The sequence below is a fragment of the Equus quagga genome, chromosome 22 (genome assembly GCF_021613505.1).
Source record: "Equus quagga isolate Etosha38 chromosome 22, UCLA_HA_Equagga_1.0, whole genome shotgun sequence".
Lineage (NCBI taxonomy): Eukaryota > Metazoa > Chordata > Mammalia > Perissodactyla > Equidae > Equus > Equus quagga.
The window spans coordinates 2042416-2062465 of record NC_060288.1 but is presented as its reverse complement, the minus strand read 5'-3'; the positions used below and the strand labels follow the sequence as shown (position 1 = coordinate 2062465).

Genomic DNA, 20050 nt, shown 5'->3' with positions numbered 1-20050 from the left:
CTAGGCTGAACCACCCCAATGTGGTGGCTGCCCGGGATGTCCCCGAGGGGATGCAGAACTTGGCTCCCAATGACTTGCCCCTGCTGGCCATGGAGTACTGCCAGGGAGGAGACCTCCGCAAGGTGAGGCGTCCAGGGCGCGGGGAGTGCCGGAGACCTTTCACTGCCTTTGTCATCGGGCAGCTCAGGGAGCCCTGGTGACGTCAGTGGGATTGCCTTCTCACATCCCCCTCGTCCCTGCCCCGTGTGGGGCGATGTGTGTGCGTGTGAATCAAGAGACTGAATGAATCAGAGGCCCTTACAAGAAAGTCGGGAAGAATCGCATTCTGCACAGTGGTTACTAAAACGACGAGGAAAAGGTCACCAGGTCTTGAGTACGAGGCAAGACTGGACGAGTTCCAGAACAAACTCTTCCTCCCTTGGCATGTCGGGGCCACTTCATTCTCTCAGTGTCCTTATTAGGAGGAGTTTCTCCCACAGCTGTGGCAGCACTGCACACAGGGCACAGAGTGGGGCAGGAAGGGAGGTGGCTTAGTAATCAGGGAGCTGGCCTGGGGTTCCAGAGCCACCACTGACTCACCTTCTGGGCTTTCTTTCCTCCTTCTGACCACAGTAACTTCTCTTTGCTAGAACGTACTCTGCAGAGGGGTTGATGGCAGCCCCCCCAAGTCTCAGGGACAGGTGTGTGTCCACCTCCCCAGCGTTCTCTAAAACAGTGTCACACAACCTGCTTCTACACATTGCCTCATTCACTTGTCAACATCCCTGTGACGTTGGTAAAACAGATGCCATTCCCATGTGAAGGATGGGTATCTTAGCCCAGAGACGTTAGGTGGATTACCAGGCCTCGCACAGCCACTGTGGCAGAGCTTGGGTCACGGGCCCTATGAACCCAACTGCAGGCCACTTCTCCATCTGTGAAACTGAACAATGCCATATAGCATGAGGAAAACTAAAAGCTCTGGGCGGAAGAGTTGTTTTTGTAATGAAAAAGAGGCTGCTCTGTTAGCACACGTCTCCCTCAGCTCTTCGCTCTAGGAGAAGGCCTGTGATTTTAAGGGGGTGCAGGATCCCCGGCGTCTCTCCTGTCTTTCCGTGGCAGTTTCCTGGGCCAGGCATCATGGCCATTTGTGTTATTCTTCTGGCCCCTTCCGCCTTCTCTTTCAAAAGGAAACTTTCCATGAGGGTCAATCTGCCCGAGTGGCTTTCTCCTTCCGTGGGAGGTGGGCATGTCCTGGGAGTGTCATGGCAGGATGTGAACACAGTCGTTGGCATGCCCCACAAGCAAGGGACTGATAACTGATGAGAAGTGGGGAAACTGACAACGCTTTGACGTTCCTCTTTATTTTCCTAACCTTTGCCAGTCCTGTTACTAACAGCAGTTGTGTCAGGAGAGGAAGCCATGTTATCATAGTTTAGCAGACAGTCCTTAGAGAGCAGCGTGGGTGGGTCGCACCAGATTACAGAGGGCTCTGAAGCCGGGCAGGGGACTGTAGTCTTGATCTTGTAGGCAGCAAACAGCCGGTCAGCCAGGGCAGAAGAAACAAACGTCAGCATGATGGACCTAGTGTGGGGTGCAGGGTGGCGGGGAGGCAGGGAGCGAGTGCGCCCAGAGCACCGGGGTCTCTGTTCTCCAAGTGAGGTCACCTGTCTTTCCCGCCTCTAAAAGTTCAGAATCAACACCCCTGGGCCTGGAGAGAGCAGCGTGGCCAGCACGGGGGCAAATGTAAAAGCCAGAAGTGACTGTAAGAGGGCATCTGTGGGCCTGGCTCAGGAAACAGGCTCTCGGATGGTCGTGGGTACCAGTGTTAGTTGATGACTCTGAATCTCAGTTGGGAAGCGCTTTACTCTGTTGTCTGAATTGAAGTGCCTGGGCTCGAGCCTCAGGCAGAACCTGGCTTCATGTTCCGGCTCTGCTCTGTGACAGCTGTGTGAGCAGACAGATGGCTGGCCCCTCAGCCCCAGGTTCCTCACCTGTGACATGGAGATTCCTGCAGTGCTCACCTCAGTGGCAGGGGGAGGATGAAGTGTGACAGTGCAGGGAAGACCTTCCTGAGCTAACCTGAGTGGGGGTCGGCCTGGCACAGGCATGCAGTGCGGGCTTGCTGATCGCCCCTCCTGCTGCACCACCCACTGGCGAGGCAGGCAGGGAGATGGCCAGAGGGTGGTTTTAGGGCCCTGCCCTCCTCGGGCCTCTCAGGAGCAGTGGGCCAGGGTGGCTGGGCTTCGACCCGGGCCTGCCTCCCTCAGGACTGCTGCCATGAGCCTTGAGCTCCCTGTCTCAGAGTGACTCAGACACCTCAGCCCAGCCCGTGCTCTGGGTGTGCGAGCGCTTCCGGAGTTCTCAGTACTGCTCCTCCTCCTCGGGCCAATTCCTGCCAGTCCTGCTGCCTCCGCTCCCTGTCAGCCCTGGTCCCCAAAGCCCAGGGCCAGGATTAACACTCGATGACTTCCGCTGGTAAGAGATGCTTGTGGGCTTACTGGTGGTCGGTGACCACTCTCTCTGACGCTTCTTTTCACCTTCTTGACAGTACCTGAACCAGTTTGAGAACTGCTGTGGCCTGCGGGAAGGAGCCATCCTCACCTTGCTGAGTGACATTGGTAAATCCCAGCCCTGGAAGTCAGGCCGTGCCCTCTGGGGAGAGTGTGTGGTGCCCCTGTGAGTCCTTGTGGAGCACAGAGATGAAGATATTTCAGTCCTCTGATCTTTATAGAGGGTGGGGTTGGTGGGGACAGATGTGGAGTGGGGAGGTCACCAAGGGGCTAGTCAGGCAGGCGCTGAACTCAAATAGATTTCCCTTCCTTCCGGACTAAGTCATGAAGTGGATTATGATGTATATAGAATAACAGATTTCCTTTCCCATTAAAAAGCTCCACTCCCTACTTTCCTGGAATGGCCAGCAATGGACTAGGTTGTCATTTGAGTGAGTTTCATCCCTTGGCAATGAATTTTTCCACTTCCACATTCGCGGTTCTTTGCCAACCACAGGCGTAGGAAAAACTGCCCTGGTTTAATCCTTTGATCCTCTTGGTGTCCCCAGATGAGGGTATCTGTGGCGCTCTCTGAGAAGGCCAGGCTGGCTTCAGGGAGAAGAGTGACCTCAGCCTGCAGGGGTCAGGTGCATCTCCTAGAGCCTGGCTCCGGCTCCAGGAGGGAGCGCAGTGGGGGAACTCCGCAAGTCAGCATGTGGCTCCCGCCGCCGCCCGCCTGGCGGGAGCAGCAGTGAGAGGGGCCTGGCCTAGGGCTCCTTTTGTTTGTAAGTCTCCACAGTTGTTGGTACAAGTTGATAGTTTGAGATCTGAAGTTCAGAGTTATCCAGAGTTTATCACTGAGTAGTTTGCCCCCAGATTTGGGAATGATGCTGTTCTCCTCCTCTCCCACCACAGCCTCTTTGAAGCTGTATTTTTTTCTTTTTGTTCGCTTGAATTTTTTTTTCAGAAAAACATCCAACATAGAAAAGTTGAAAGAGTGATACAGTGTAACCCACATACCCTTGGCCTGGCTTCACCGGTAGTGTTACCGTTTTGCCACATTTGTTACCGTTTTGCCACATTTGTAAAGCCGTGTTCTCTAACGCTTGGCCTGGAAGGACAGGTGGGCCTGCAGTTTCTACAGCACTTGGCCTTGCTGGCGTGGGTCCGCCTCTTCCGTACTCTGTGCCGTGTCTGCGTCCGTTAGAGGGCGGGCGAGAAGGAGGTGAAGGGGCAGAGTCCAGCAGAGACATGTTTAAGGGTAGGCCCCAAACAAACTAACAGAAAATTCCATCTCCCTCTGTATCCTGTGTCTTCGTCCTTTGGGTGGGGCTCCCGTGAGGGCAGGTTGGCATTGGGTTTTGTCCCTAGTTTTATTAAGATAGAATTGACATAGAACATATGTAAGTTTAAGGTGTACAACGTGGTTACGTTGCACCAGTTTCGTCTGACTTGAGTGGGCGTCCACCACTGGCCAGACTGATTCCTTTGTGGCTGGGCCCGTGTGGGTCTCCCGGAGGGCCTCTCTGTCTCATCTGTAAGTTGAGAGTCCCGCCTTTTTTCATGACACCCTCCACATGGCTCGCCTGCTCTTGGCTTTGTTCGATGTTTACCTGATTGTGTCTTTTACCCCAGGGGCCAAATCCCTAATTTATTTTCTGTTGAACAGTTTGGAGGCAGGGTAGCAGGCTCGGCAATGTTCCTTTGCTCTTCATGGCCAACTTTTACTGTGTTTCTCTTTGGTTAGAGCTTTAAGTCATTTTGTTTAAATGTTATTCTTTCAGATTTTTTTTCACTCGCTAGATTGTGCATTCAGCGAATAGTTATTAAGAAAGTCTTTAAATGATCAGCTCAAATGCACATGACTGTTTACTTCCTCACGTTAACTTTTTACTCTTTTTACTTCCTCGAGTGGTTCTCAGGTGGTGTTAGTAGAGCCTTTACTGGTTGCGTATTCTTCGGGCTGGCCACATTTTGTATCTGGTTACCTGTGACTTGTATGGTAGCTTGTGTATTATCTATTCAAGTTGTACATGTGTGTTTGTTACATCTCAGTCAGAGTGATGAAGACAAGTGAATTTGCAAGTGCTTGTGTCATTCAGCTCCCCTGTACGTGGATGACTATTAAAATTCTTTAGGGGCCGGCCCCGTGGCCAAGTGGTTAAGTTCGCATGCTCTGCTTCGGCGGCCCAGGGTTTCGCCAGTTTGGATCCTGGGCGCAGACATGGCACCACTCATCAGGCCATGTTGAGGCGGTGTCCCACATGCCACAACTAGAAGGACTCACAACTAAATAAAATATACAACTATATACTGGGGGGATTTGGGGAGAAAAAGCAGAAAAGAAAAAAGATTGGCAACGTTGTTAGCTCAGGTGCCAATCTTGAAAAAGAAAAAGAAATTCTTTAGGTCACTGATTCCCTCTTTCCTTCCCAAATTGGAAACACTGAGGCTTCGAAGTTCTAGTGCGCTGGAACTGAACTCTTGAAGGCAGTCTTTACTGTCTGTTCTGTCTCCAGCATCTGGAAGAGCGGTGCCTTAGAGCAGCTTCTTTGAGATACAATCTGCCCTCTGTATCTGGGGATTCTGCATCTGTAGATTCAACCAGCTGTGGATCGAAAGGCCTACTGATGGTTGCATCTGTAGTGAACATGTCCAGACTTCTTTCTTGTCATTGTTCTCTAAACAATACAGTATAACAATTGTTTACATAGGGTTTACATTTATTAGGTGTTAGAAATAATCAAGAGATGACTTAAAGTGTGTGGGAGGATGTGCATAGGTTATATGCAAATACTGTGCCATTTCGTTTGAGACTTGAGCATCCGTGGATATTCTTGGGGCAGATATCTTGGAACTAATCCCCTTCCGAAACTGAGGGACGACTGTACTTATCAAATGAATGAAATAAATCCCAAAGGAAATTAAAATAAGGACCTATTTCTTTTTAAAACAGATGTTTACATATTATTAACACTCCCAGGTCAAGTACCAGCTCCTCCACTCGTTGGCTGTGTGAGCTAAGACATGCTAATTAATTTTTAAGAACATCAGTTTTATTAGCTATAAAATAGGAACATTGCTCATCTCATTAGAATCGTTATGAGGATGAAATGAAATGATAGACAGAAAGCTCCCAGCACAGCAGCACGGTGCTCTGCTCCTAGCCTAATATGCAGTCAACAAGTGTTAGTTCCTTTCTCATCTCCTTCACCATCTGGATTTGGATTTCTCCCTAATTGGGGTTATGACCTGAGGTTGGAGTCAGTGAGCTGGCAGGTAGGTGATCGTCTTCTGAGACTTTCCTTTCTGGAAATGGTTAACCTTCCTCAGACCCATTCTTATCTCATGCACCTTTTGGATGCAGTCACATCCCTGATTTTGTGGTTGGGGTGAGGTTGCTGATAAGCTTGTATTTTGCTTTCATTCCCATCTCTGATTCATGTGCAGGATTCATCAAATTTATTTCTTTTGCAAGGATCTTGTCACTGAGCCAGAGTTCAAAAGCTTTTCTTGGAGCTCATCTAACATAACTCTTTTGTACTCTGAAACATTTCCTGAGCATATTTTGTTCCAGTTTGTTCCAAGTGCTGGCCCCACATTCCTTTTGTTGGAGTTGCCACCACTCTTCTCTGCCACGTTGACTTCAGATAAGCAGAAGAGCCCCACCCTTGACCCCTGGGTCTAGATTCATTGCCTTCTCTTCTGGGTTAAAGCTGTTTTACCCCTAGCCTCTTCTGTGCTAACCTCTCAGAGATGCCACTCAGAGTCAAGATAATAGACATAGGTAGGAGTTTTTCAGTGAACTTTAAATTGCCTGAGAAGATAGTGCAGAGTACATATGGGAAAATGAGCAGATGCCTAGCAAGCATATGGACGAGCCTCCTGTTTCGCCTGCAAGGACAAGGCTGTTAGACCATTGCTCTTATGCTGGTGAGAGATCTGGGGACAGGTGCAGAGGCAGCTGTAAGTGATCTGTCTTCCGAACAATGTGACCCTAAAATAGCTCAAGGAAGTCATATGCGGGTGAACTCTATTTAAACAGTCTTACTCATAATCCTTTGGGCAACATTGGAGTGTGTTTCCTTCTGCCTGCAGAGGAGCGCACTCCTGAGCGCTCAAGATTGAGGGGCAGACCCCTGTCCTCTGAGGCCCACGTCTCTGCTGTGTGAGGGGTGGGGGCCTGCTCGTGCCAGCTGCTGGGGCAGTTGTGCAATCACCATGGCCTTATCAAATCTTAGACTTGAATTGATTTTCCTTGATTCTCTGGGTGGCTGGGTTACTGTGGTAACTGACCATCCTGTCCCTCTGAGCCTTCAGGAACCGCACACCCCATTTTTGTGTGTGCTTCATTCTCTGAGTCACCAAACCGTCCCGTTGGAGCTGCTCGTAGCGGGCGTCCAGTACTTCAACATTAAAGAGCAGAGAAGGGTCCAAACAGCACACAGGGCTTTAGGGAAGACAGCTCCAATCTACGAGTCAGAAAACTAGACTCTATTTAGTGTTTCTCTAATTGCGGATTTTCTTGCTTGTTCTATTTAATGTATCAGTCTGACTGCCCTGTTGATTATAACAAAGATGATTACCTGATCTCAGAAATTCAGATTATTTGCATATAAAGTATGTTGAAAAGCATACTTGAAAATCTGGTTGACAATAACCAGATTAATGAATGTAATAATAACAAAAGAAAGACAACTGACCTTCAGTCCTGGCTTCTGCACTTTCCCAGCTCTGTCACCTTGGGCAAGGACCTTTTGGTCCATTAATCTTTCCATTTCTTCTCTATGGAAAACTGTGGTAACTTTCTCAGCCTATGTGTCCTCAACTTTAAAATGAAGGGTTTGGGCTCGGGGGTCTCCAAGGTCCCTCCTAACTCTAAATATTCCATGTTTATTATTCAGGTAGCTGATTTGCGGAATGGTTGCCCCATGATATCTTTGACATCCATGCCACTGTCCAGCCTGACTGCTCCTACAGTCTCTCTTGCCTCTCCCTAACACATCATCTTTTGCCTGGGGCTATGTCTTGATGCCTCTGTTAATTCCTGCTCCATCCTACTCATCCCTCTCTGCACCTGGACTGACTACCCGCTGCTCTCCAATATTCTGTTTGCCAGGGCATTCTCATGACGGCTTTATCAACCATATCTTCTCCAAAATCTGTATATTCCACCCGATCCCCAGCCTCAACTCTATATCCATGTCTATACGATATTTCTCCCAAAGTCACTTCCAAACTGAAGTCCTAGACTTCTTCCTTCAACCAGATCCCTTCCTGATGTCCTCTTTCTTGTGTCACTAGCCCATCTTTCTGCCCTTTACCCAGACACAAGCACCAGTGTGGAATCTCATCTCTTCGTGGAGTCTGCCTCTTTTCCTGCTCCACATCCTCCCTTTGAAAAAGTCTCCAAATCCTTCCAACCTTCCTTCTTGTGGTGTATCCCATTCTCTCTTTCTGCTCCCGGTGCCTCCACTAACTCAGTGTCATAGCAAATCACTGTAGTGATCTCTTACCTGGTGTCCTTAGCTCCATTTTACGAATCCACCTGTCATGCTTTTGAAAGGACACTTTCGTATAATCCATCGTTAGATCAAGGCCAAACCTCTCAACCTTGAGTTTCTCCCGATCCACGATAGCCAACTTCATATGTGCGTGGCTCTCAGAACCCACTTTTCAATCCTCTTGCTAGCCTTTGCATGTGCTGCTCCTTTTCAGAATGCTGCTCCTGCGCCTCCCCGACAACTGCATCTTGTCTTTGGGGCACAGCCTTCGATCTGCCCCCTCCATGGGAACTGCCCTGACCCGTCACGGGTTCTCCCTCTCATGGGATTTCTCTCCCCTTGTTGCCTCTCCACTCACTTGGTACTTGGTATCTCTGCATTGTTATGTGATCTCTTCCTGTTTTTGACTGTAAGGACTAACTTCTGGACTTGGGGCCCATTGACCAGACCATTTGTGCAGTCAGTGAAGAAAACATTTGGATTCAGTGGCACATTTTCCACAATGCCTAGCAAATAGAAGACCCTTTATAAGTTCTTGTTGAGTGACTGGGAGAATGACTCTGCACCTTCCTCTCAGCACTCCGTGTGGCTGCCTTGCTGCCTTGCCCATTGGTCTCAGGGGCTGTTTTAGCTGAGCAACCTTTAGCTGGACTCAGTCTTTCTCCACATGTCCACACTTGGCCTTCAGTCTGTTTTGTTTGGAAAGTTTGGAGACACCAAAGTGACTGGCGCGTAGTAGGCACTCAGTCAATTTTTATTGAGTGAACAAGCATCCTATTGCCCTTCTTACTCATTGGTGACTGGCTTTTCTTTCTCTTCTAATCTCTGTCCCAACTTTTTCGTCCATTTATCTTTCTGTTTCTTCTCTATGAAAAGTATCCCAAACAAAAATGTTCTCAAGGGAGCTTAGTAATCCTTTAAATTTGGAGTGTGGGAAGTGGGGATTCACGGACACAACCTTATGAGTCTGCTTTTGCACATGGAAGTCTAGCTGGTCCTCTCTGTTGCCTAATTTGCGATTGGTAAGCTGAAAAAATAAACAGGAGCTATGATTTGGGATTCTGGTTCATCAATAAGAACTCCAGGAGTGTCCTGTTCTTCAGTGTGTGTTTGTGTCTGCCTCACAGGCTAAGGGAAAGCTGGGACAATACCTGGATGCTGTTTTTGACAAGGATAATAGGAGGAGGCTCTTGTTTTCCTGTGGCAGGTCCTTACCTTGGACCTGTCTGCGCAGTAGCTGTCCTCGGAAATGCCTGCGTGTGCCTTACAAGTGCACACGGGGTGCTTCTCACAACTCTTTTCTATAATTGGAATGGGAGAAGTTAACTTTTTGGGTTTTGTGCTTTGTGGTGTGGTTTTCAATTTTTATACACGTGCATTATCACTACTGCTAGGAGCTTAGGGTTTTTAAGGAAATTTCACATGCAAAAGTATTTTTCTTCATCTCAGCTTCTCATTTTCCATCCCATTTAAATCAAATTAGGTTCTCTTAGCCCGAGAGGATTTTGACTCATTCCATTCACTGCTCTTCAGGTGCTGTTTTGTAAACTGCAGCCCAGTCAGGCTGAACTAAGCTTTTTAAAGACGATTCTGTGAGGAGATCTCTGTAAGGGGTCTTGCCCGTTAGAATTCTGACTGTTTCACTCAGTCCAAGAAAGTGTATATAACGATACCCACAGCGTCTTTAATTCCAGACTTTCAGTTGACAAAAGTATTTGGGAATAAATGACTGCCCTGAAATGAGGATTAATTTGTTACGTACAGTTGCTTAAGCGTAAACATAGCCAGCTATTAATAGTAGGCAGTGACTTAGTTGCCAGCTTGCCCTCCCCCTCAGTGAAGCTCAGGTGACAGCTCTTAATCAGCATGGTGGGGAGGAGAGTGCTTTCACTCTGGTCCACACTCTTCCCTCTCGGGGCTTCTTGGGGCATCTCCGCTGCTCCGTGTTATTTGTGCTGAGATGTTCACATCTAGCTGCAGAGGCCTCGTCTTAGTCGGGGCGTACGTACTTGCCCAAGATACAGTGAGTCTCAACTTCCATATGTTCTGCTTTTCAACAAACCAACCCACGCTTGGATCCATTATACCCTGACGCCCTTGTCATATACCAAAATGGGTCTTTTGTGAGTCAGTCCGTAACAAACACGTCCGCTTCCTGCGCAGCGGTGCTCGCTGCCAGCCGCTCGTTCAGGTGCAGCAGCACCACCCCATTTGCAAGGTTGTGTTTGTGCAGTTATTGGAATGTTTTATTATACTTGGCTCTGATTCTTTAAAAAATTAGTAAGACAAAAATGGAAGTGCTGGCAAGAAGCTTTGGTCTTTAAAAGTTAATACAATTGAGAACGAGGTGGAGTGGAATTTTTTAGGCACACGTTGCAAGCAGCGAGTCTTTCACTGCATTTGGACATTTGTTGGACCTAAGCCAATCGACTGTATTCAGTTATGAAAGAAAAGAAGAATAAGGAACAAGTATGCAATGTTGGAATGACGTGTGCGGTCAAAGGCTGGGTGTAGAAGGGTAGATGGAATTAGAGGTTTGGAAATGTAACTTAATGTTCTGAGGTGGAACTCCCCTCAGATGTTAGTCAATTGTCCAGCTCTCTCAGTTTGACTTTCAAACGTGTTTTCAGGGGAAGCTCAGCATGCAGGTCTCTATGGAGCAATCACTTGGTTTCTGTGGAAGGTGTTTTTCCTCCTGCTCCTGCTGAGCAGATGGGAGCAGCTGCCCGGACCCGCGGCGCTGCCCACCGCCCAGGTTGGGCCACGTTCTGTCTGGGGTGATGAGCTTGTGTGTGTGGTGGCACAGGGAGGGCTCATTATTAACCTTTCTTAGTGTTGTTCTTGCTTTTACTTTTCACCTTTTTTTTTGAAAAAACAAAAAAGTGATCATACCATTGACTTGGCATACAGCCTTGACATCCCGCTGAGTCATAATATCTATATCTGAGTTATATTATCTATCAACCTACGTGACTTTAAAACAGTTGCCTAGTGTAGTGTGGATCTAGCGTCATTTGCTCAACCATTCTCTCATTGTTTCAGGTCGTTTCTAGTTATTTCACTCCGAGCTATGTAATAAGCATCCTTATGTCTATGTTATGATGCTTTTGATGTTACAAGCTCGATTACCAGAGTTGGAAATAATGGGTCAAACAATACATACCTTTTAAAATTTAATGGATATTGCCATATTTCTTTCCCCTAAAGGCACAGCAATTTTTCCTCCTTCCAGCAATGTAGGGAAGTGCCTTCTATTTCTCATCTAAAATTCTTGCCAGTTGAATAGTGAAAACAGGCATTTCATTGTGCTTTAACTTACACTTTTTGGACTGCTCGTGAGCTTGAGCAGCTTTGTGCAGAATTGTTCACCGTTTGCATTCTTCTTCTGTAAGTTACCCCTTTTCCTACTGAGTTGCTTTCTTACTGATTTGTAAGTGCTCTTTGTCTATTAGATATATTTACTCTTTGGCATATGTGTTGCAGATATTTTTTTCCAGCCCTTTTTGTCTTTTGGCTTTGTGAATAGTATCTTTAGCTATAAACTTTTAAAACCTTTTTATGTTATTTATATTGCTTTTCTTTATGCTGTATACTTTTCACCTAACACTAGGGTTTTTTTTGCTAAATTTGTCCTTTGGTATTTTGGAGTTTTTGTTGCTAATGTAAATGGGATTTATTTTTTCTCTTTCCGTTTCAACTGGATATAGCTGACCTTGAGAAAAGCTGTTGATTTGTGTATACTTGTTTTGTTTCCAGACAACTTACTAAATTCTTTCCAGTGGTTAGTCTATTGAGTTTTCTAGGCATATACATGGTCATATCATCTCCAAATAAAGATAATTTTATCTCTTCCAATACTTATTCTATTTTTTTCTTTTGTAGCACACCTTGCAAGGATTTCTGTTAAAATTGTTAAACCTCTCTTATGGGTACAAATCGCCTCCTGCTTGGAGTCTGAGCTGCAGATGGAGCCCGTTGCTCTGTGCCACGGCCCTCCTGTGTAACTCACCTCATTTCCTCTGCACAGAGGTATGGGTGTCGAATGACTTCACTGCCAGTATTGTGCAGACTCTTTCCTTCCCAAGTGGATTCTGGGCTCTTGCAAGTTGAGGATCATGTCCCTTGTTTCATGTCCCTCACAGAACCCAGCAGAGAACTGGGCACATAGTAAACACATGTCACAGGGTCATATGTGTTGAATGTGCTCCTCTTCTCTTCTTCCTGGGCTCCCTACTTCTTCCTTGAAGCAGCTCTGACCTTATTAGACTCAGATCACATGCCCAAAGCTCTCTCTGCCCGGAACACCCTCCTCCTTCAACCACCTTGCAGAATTGAGATTTTTTTTTTTAACCTTTTATTGAGATTATGATAGTTTACAACCTTGTGAAATTTCAGTTGTACATTATTCAGTCGTGTGGTAGGTGCACCACTTCACCCTTTGTGCCCAACCCCCTCCCCCCATCCCCCTGGTAGCCACTAATCTGTTCTCTTTGTCCACATGTTTAAATTCCTCATATGAGTGGAGTCATCCAGAGATTGTCCTTCTCTATCTGGCTTATTTCACTTAACATAATCCCCTCAAGGTCCATCCGTGTTGTTGTGAATGGGACAATTTTATCCTTTTTTATGGCTGAGTAGTATTCCATTGTATATATATATACTATATCTTCTTTATCCAATCATCAGTCAGTGGGCACTTAGATTGCTTCCACGTCTTGGCTATTGTAAATAATGCTGTGATGAACATAGGGGTGCATGGGACTTTTGGAATTGCTGATTTCAGGTTCTTTGGATAGATACCCAGTAGTGGGATGGCTGGGTCATATGGTATTTCTGTTTTTAATTTTTTCCATAGTGGCTGCACCAGTTTGCATTCCCACAAGCAGTGTATGAGGGTTCCTTTTTCTCCACAACCTCTCCAACATTTGTTACTTTTTGTTTTGGTTATTTTTGCCACAGAATTGAGATTTTTGAGCCTCCACACTAGAGAAATTCCCTTTCTCAAACTTTTTCAGCATCATCATCACCTGGAGAGCTTGTTAACACACAGATTGCAAAGTCACTCCCAGTTTGCGATTCAGTGGGTCTCAGGTGGGACCTGAGAATTTTCCATTTCTAACAAGTTGAGATGCTGCTGGTCCTGACAGCGGTGTTGGAGAACCGCTGCTCCAGACTGCAGTTGATGACCTTGTGGATGCAAGGCTGAGTTCTTTGCATGAAAAAGCCAGATTCTTGTGGTGGTGCTAGTCCTGCCTGTGCAGCCAGGCCCCCTTCATGTCACCCAAGGGGCTTCTGCCCCCGGCCCTGGCCCACACCGTGAGTCTGTGCACTGAAAGTCAGAGTGTGTGTCAGGGGCACACAAATTCATCTTTCTGAGGATAGGCGATTTTGAAATGAAAAGCATTTTTTCGGCTTAATGAAAATTCACTCCCTTTCCACCCTCTCAGCCTCTGCGCTTAGATACCTTCATGAAAACAGAATCATCCATCGGGATCTAAAGCCAGAGAACATCGTCCTGCAGCAAGGAGAGCAAAGAGTGAGTGACCTCCTGGGACTGGGAGAGTCCTGGGCTGCCTCAGGGAAGCTGCTTTGATCGAGAAGGAACATGCTCTGTGTGTTTGTTTATGTTTGCGTTTCCTTCAGTTTACATTTGCTTTGGTTCTCTGGGAAGGCTTTTTTGTTTGAAAACAAATTCAGCAAAAAGTTCTTGCTTGCAGATTGAGGCAAGTTTGAAAGGATCACATTGTTAATCGCCCAAGTTGCAGGAATCTGATAAGAAAAACAATGTTTGTCTTCCCACCTCCACCCCCAACCTTTGGGACTAACACTTCTTGGAAACAGACTTTTTTGTTTTCCATTTCTTTGAGAGCCTCAAGTCCTGATGCTAGCGTGGAAACCAGCTCTGAGTGGGTTCTGGATGTGGCTGAGAAGAGGCATTTGGAGGTGGCACCTGCCCATGGAGCCTGTGCTTTCTCACGGCCTTGTTTGTTTAGCTGGGGGCAGTGAGAAGGGCTCAGCTGAGTGGAATGTAGTAACTCAGCTCCTGGGTCACTTAATCTCTTCTGATACACTCTGTCAGCATTCTGGGCCTGACCGTGACTATCACCGCTCTCACCTTTGTTCCAGTTCACACTCATTCTTGCCAGAGGTTCTAAGATTTAAGAACTAAAGATATTGACTGAAAAGGGACTGGCCTGGTCTTTCACCTCATAAAGTCCAGGTTTGGCATTCTTGAGGGCTGGTGCATGGTCTGTTACTTTTGACCATCCTCTGGTTATTGGTTGCAGAACGAGAGAGAACATGTGCCTTTTTTCAGCATTTTTACAGTGTATGTTTTCTTTTGCCCTAAATCTACCATGTGAAAGGCATTCTCCTGTGTCTCTGGTGGTTCCTAGGGACTTAGGCTCTAATACCACCTGGGAATTCAGAAATATCCTCTGCTGTGTCAGCAGACAAGCCGAATTCTTGTAGGAGGACAGTGTATTCTCATAACCCTCAGATTTCTCCTCCTCCCTTTTTTTCAGTTAATACACAAAATTATTGACCTAGGATATGCCAAGGAGCTGGATCAGGGCAGTCTTTGTACTTCCTTTGTGGGGACCCTGCAGTACCTGGTAAGAAATGGGATCTACGTGTTTCCTTAGCAGTTTCTCTCTGATGGCCATCTTTGTGGGGCTCCTCTCCATCCTTGCCTTCCAGCAGCTAAGTCCTGCCCGCTCTGTGGATGTTGCCTAGATGCATGGGAATTGTTGTATGAGGTCAGACCCATAGTCTGTTCAAGTCAGTGCTTTTGCCAGCAGAGGCCCTATGGAAGGATGTGGTCATCTTCTTCTGTCAAAAGGGCCCTGCTTGTGTACCCTTGCACAAATCCCATAACCTCTTGTGCTGCAGTATTTTATCTGCAAATAAAGAGTTTAAGCTAGATTCATGCAGGTCTGTAGAGGCCACCGTTTCCATGAGGCATCTCAAAGGCCATGGAGAAGGATGCTTGCTGAGCTCTGAGCTCCCGCCCGTTCTTTACATTATTTGGTCTGATGTTGGGGTTCTATCTGAGTCACTCATTCATTCGAGAAATATTGACCAAGTGTAGTCTTAGAGTTTAGCAGGAAAGCAGGCATTCCCCTGATCCTTACACCAATGACTAAGAAACTACAATTGTGATCAATTCTACACAGGAAAAGTGCAGGGGGTTATAAGAATATGTATTAGGAGGACCTGGCCTCTGGCTGAGACCTGAAGGATGAATAGGTGAAAGGTGTGGGAGAGGAAACTCTGGGCAGAGGGATGGCACATTGGAAGACCAGAAGGTGTGGGCTGGGCCCTAGAGAAGAAGGAAGAGAGTCTCTTGAGTAGAATCTGGAGAGAGAGGTGGGGACCAATTCTTCAGGGCCTTTTTGGCTAGGTTAGAGATTTCAGACTTTATCCTGAAACCTCTGCAGAGACATGGCAGGGTTTTATGTTGGAGAGGAATTAGGTTTACCTTTGGAAAAGACCACTCTTGATACAGTGTGGAGAATGAATTGCACTGAGCAAGAGTAAATGGTGGACAAGTAGGAAGGAGGCTCTGGCAATAGGCCAGTTCAGAGCTGTGGTCACAGTGAGGTTACAGAAGATGGTTCAAGGATTGCCTAGCAAGTGGGGCTGGCCCAGTGGCGTAGCAGTTAAGTTTGCACATTTGCTTTGGTGGCCGGGGGTTTGCCGGCCCAGATCCCAGGTGCAGACCTGTGCACCACTTATCAAGCCATCCTGTGGCAGGCGTCCCACATATAAAGTAGAGGAGGATGGGCACAGACGTTAGCTCAGGGCCAGTCTTCCTCAGCAAAAAGAGGAAGATTGGCACAGATGTTAGCTCAGGGCTAATCTTCCTCAAAACAAAAAGAAATGCCTAGCACTAAGAGACTCAGCTAGACTTGGTAATAGACTGCTTACAGATGATAAGGGTCAGTAAAGTGTTGATTGAATACAGGAGCCTGCAGTTTAAAAAACAAAAACAAAAACAAAAACAGGTTGGAAACCCCTGGGCTAGATGAGCTTAAATATCTTGTCTAGTTCTTAAAAAGAAAAAAATCCTTTGAAGTCTTTTTGAGTGCATTAATGCTCCCTACTTACCCCACCCACTGGGCTAATGGCCTGCATGGATTTATCACCTGCTCTGTGGAGTAGAGGTTTCACGGCGGCGGGGGGGGGCGGGGGGCTGCGATTCAGGCACCTGTGTCCATATAATGTAATTATAGAAGTCCCACTGAGTGTCCTCTGGAATCCTCGGCAGCAGTTAAATGGCGGGAACCTTGTGCTCTGACCAGGATGCTCCGTCACGTCACTCGCTTGCAGGTGCTGAGCTTCTGTCCATAACCAGACCTAGAGATTGACCTGACCATCCCCCAGTTTTTCCTCTTGGTTTGGACTCCTTGGCCTTGCCATACGTGTCCCACTTCTAGCCAGACCGTGCACAGTCCTGTCTGCGTGCCTTTGCTTGTGATGGTCCTTCCTGGAATGTCTCCTTTCAGACACTCCTGTGAGGAGCCTTCTTCTGAGCCAGGTTCCTGTCCTGCCTGTGCTTTGAATCTTTCCTTGGTCACCGCAGTTCTTTCTACTTGGGCAGCAGTCATACATCTGGCTTTTTCTGCCTGATTGTAAATATGTCATCCCATTGTACACCCATGTGTTGTAAACCACATTGGTTTAGGAAACTTAGTCAGCATTTAATGCGTGTATTATGCATTTGGTGTGTGTACCTGGTATCATTTTCCTTTGTTAAATGTAGCCTATCTTCCCATCTCTACACAGCGCCCAGGAGAAGGGTATACAGTGTAGTCTGGTCTACCTAGAAATACCCCTGGGGGCCTTTGTACCAGCATCGGGATTGCACGAGGTACAGAAGAATCCTGGCTCCCACTAGCTAAACAAGTGGTGGACGTGCCAGTGCCCCCGGATGGAACCAGCGAAGAGTGGGGACCTGATTAGAAGGGCTGCTTGCCCCCTCTCCTGTTGGCTTCTCAGGAGAGGGAGCGGCTCTGATGTGTCCCCACGTGCATCCTTGCAGGCCCCAGAGCTGCTGGAGCAGCAGAAGTACACCGTGACCGTGGACTACTGGAGCTTCGGCACCTTGGCTTTCGAATGCATCACAGGCTTCCGGCCCTTCCTCCCCAACTGGCAGCCGGTGCAGTGGTGAGTGTGAGGCCAGGGTCCAGGGCCTGGGGCGAGGAGGGCCACCTGAAGCGAGCAGTGTGTCCATCTGTCTCTGTCATACCGCTTCACCCGTCCCTGCCTCACTGGGCCCTCCCAGGCTGGGCCTGAGCCATCTGTGATCTGTCTCCTGGAGCGGAAGTCCTGTTAGGACCCAGCCTGTGGGCAGCCTGAGCTCCAAAAACCTAGATAAAGAGAGCAATGGTTAAGTATCCACATGGATTCTGAACCTTAACAACTTGCACTACAATACTGTGTGTGACACCTGAGTTCAGTAGCAACATGTCGGTACTTTCATAGCCTCTTGTGCAAATGTGTGCCCTCACACTGAAAATGCTGCTTATTAGTTAACAATTAAAGGATGTGTTCACATGACAAATAATGAGAAATATTTACATGGAAATTTATTGTTGACAAATTTTATTACACCTGAATATAAATTTCATTTTCATAAATTACGTGATAGTATATTATTGAGAAATTTTATTATACCTGAGAACAAACTTCTGTTTTCAAAGTATAAGAAATTGGCTGAAAATGTGAACTGAATAAATTACAAAAAAAGATTTTCTAATAAAAAAACAAAGGATACGATTAAGATTTTTAAAATTCCTCTATATTCTTTAACTTTTTTCTGATTATAAAAATGTATTGTTCATTATACGTATATATAAAAGTTAATCATGACTGAAATGCATAATTTAAAAATTAATGTTCCCTTAAATCAGTTAGATCTCATTCAGAATTGTTCCTTGAAAGGCCACACACTAATTGAAATAATGCTACCGTTGTTCAAAAACTTTTTATTTCCAGTTTATTTTTTTGGAGCAGTTGAAAGTTTTCATGGTTCAAACTTCAGAAAGTATAAAAGGGTGTGCCGTGAAAAGTCGCCCCTAGCCGTCTCCAGCCCCCTGCATTCCTTGCGCACGGACGCCCCGACACCGTTAGTTTCTGGTCTGCTTCCAAAGATGTTTTGTGCTTGTACAAGCAAATTGGCATGTACTGTTTGTTTGCTTGTTTCCGTGTTTCACCCCTTTCTGATGTCAGTGGCAGCATTATATGAACACTGTCCTGTACATGCTTTGAAAGCGTTTTTACCCTGTGAGAGTTTCCGTCACACAACCCGGAAATAACCTCTGTGAACGTTTGTTTGTTTCTCTAGGCTCTTTAGTGTGTGTGTTAGACCTTAAAAAAAAAATTACTTTACGTACTCTCATATAACCTGCTTTTCAAACTTACTGTTGAAAATGCTTCAGGATTTTCCATATTATTTGTAATATCTGATTGTTATTCCACTGAATGGCCATACTGCAGTTTATTTAATTTATCCCCCATTGTTGAGAGCATGGGTGGTTGATAATTTTTACTTCTGAAAATAACACCAAGAATAGCATCCTTCTAGGGAAATCCTCATAGGTCCACAATTATTTCCCTAGGGTCAATGCCTAGAAATGGAATTAACAGATCAAAGATTGTGCACATTTTGATGTCTATTAACTAAATGCTCAACAGGAAGGTTGTATAAATGACATTTCCACCAGGAACCCAGAAAGCTGCCTGTTTCGCCACACCATTGCCAACACTGGCTATTGTCATTTTTCTAAACACCTGTCTAGAAGTAGTAAAAACATTAACCTTTTCAAAGGACAGGTGTTTACATCATGAGAATATTTATTTGTAAGAATAAGATCTAGCCTTTGAAATCAGTTCCACAAAAGTGGTTTTCTGTGACGGCCGTCCAGGTCAGTCCACATTTATGGACCGGACAGTGGAAGCACAATGATGAATGAGGCAAGATCCCCGCTCGTGAAATGGCAAAGTGTGCCCTCCTGTGGTGACGTATTTTGAAACAAGCAGTGCTTGTTGACCTGCATAGGTTCTGGAATATTGAGGAATTCGCTCATTAATTTATAGTCACACCTTAAAGTGTAACCATCCTAAAAATAACTTTAGATATCTGTACGTCTATATTGTTAACTAACCAAGGAATTGCTGCATCCCTTCAGTTCAAATGTTGAGCTTTTCCATTATTTATAATGCAATGAGTTAAAATCCATTAGAACTGGGAGAACAAGTACTATTTGAAAATACATCCCTAATGGCTCAGCATCTTCACAGTAAGTGTGCTGTCTGCAGAATCAGCTTCCTAGAATTCCCCTCATCAGCGCTAGAAGACCAGGGAACCACTTTCGCGTGGACTTCTCTCAGACCCAGTAAGGAGCTGTTGAGTGGGCTAGTTTGTGGGAAGTGCCTCTCTCGTCTGCTTTGTAAGGCCTTAGACAGCTTTTCAGAAATTTCGCTCTCATCTCAGAAGGCAGGTAAATAGCAATTTCGGGACAAATGCAACCTGAGCTTTATAGTTCTGTTATAAAGCTGCTTTGAAATACATTTTAGGACCTAAGCAATAAGCATTTTATTTATTGTGTCCTTTTATTTTTATAATTTACCACTGACAGACTAAGTTTTCATTGAAGGAGCATCCTGCTTGTGTGTGATGACAAAGTGTTGGCACACCTGACTTACAGCGATCACAGTTTCTGCCAGGGCTGTAGCCCCGCAGCCTCTGCCATACTCCAGCTCTTCTAGGTGTCCTCTGTGGTCGGGATAGGCCAGGTCACCCCGTGCCAATGAGAAGCATTCAGGGCTTAAGCATTTTTGATTTGAATTTCCTAGATGTTTTCGGAAAGGAAGGATTTGGACATTCAGACAGAGTAGGAAGAACACCGGACTTTGGATTTGAGTCACCAGTTCTGCTGCTCTCTAGTTGTGTGGCCTTGGGCAAATCACCTAGTCTTCATTTCCTTACCGCTGAACAGGGGGCTACAAATAATGTCTACCACATGGGGTCATCGTGGCAAAGAAGTGCATGTTGGGTGTCAGCGTACTTGG

General features: G+C 46.3%; 1 protein-coding gene across 6 annotated transcripts in view; it reads left to right on the top strand.

Moving 5' to 3' along the window:
• Positions 1–20050, top strand: part of IKBKB (inhibitor of nuclear factor kappa B kinase subunit beta) — a 48958-nt gene that overhangs the window by 12483 nt on the left and 16425 nt on the right. For 5 of the 6 annotated variants that reach the window (XM_046648434.1, XM_046648436.1, XM_046648435.1 and 2 more), the window contains exons 4-8: positions 5–122; positions 2531–2600; positions 13423–13511; positions 14500–14589; positions 17019–17143. In XM_046648434.1, the coding sequence (XP_046504390.1) occupies positions 5–122; positions 2531–2600; positions 13423–13511; positions 14500–14589; positions 17019–17143 (492 nt within the window). The remainder of the gene's footprint in view (positions 1–4; positions 123–2530; positions 2601–13422; positions 13512–14499; positions 14590–17018; positions 17144–20050) is intronic. The other variant, XM_046648437.1, reaches the window with a different exon arrangement.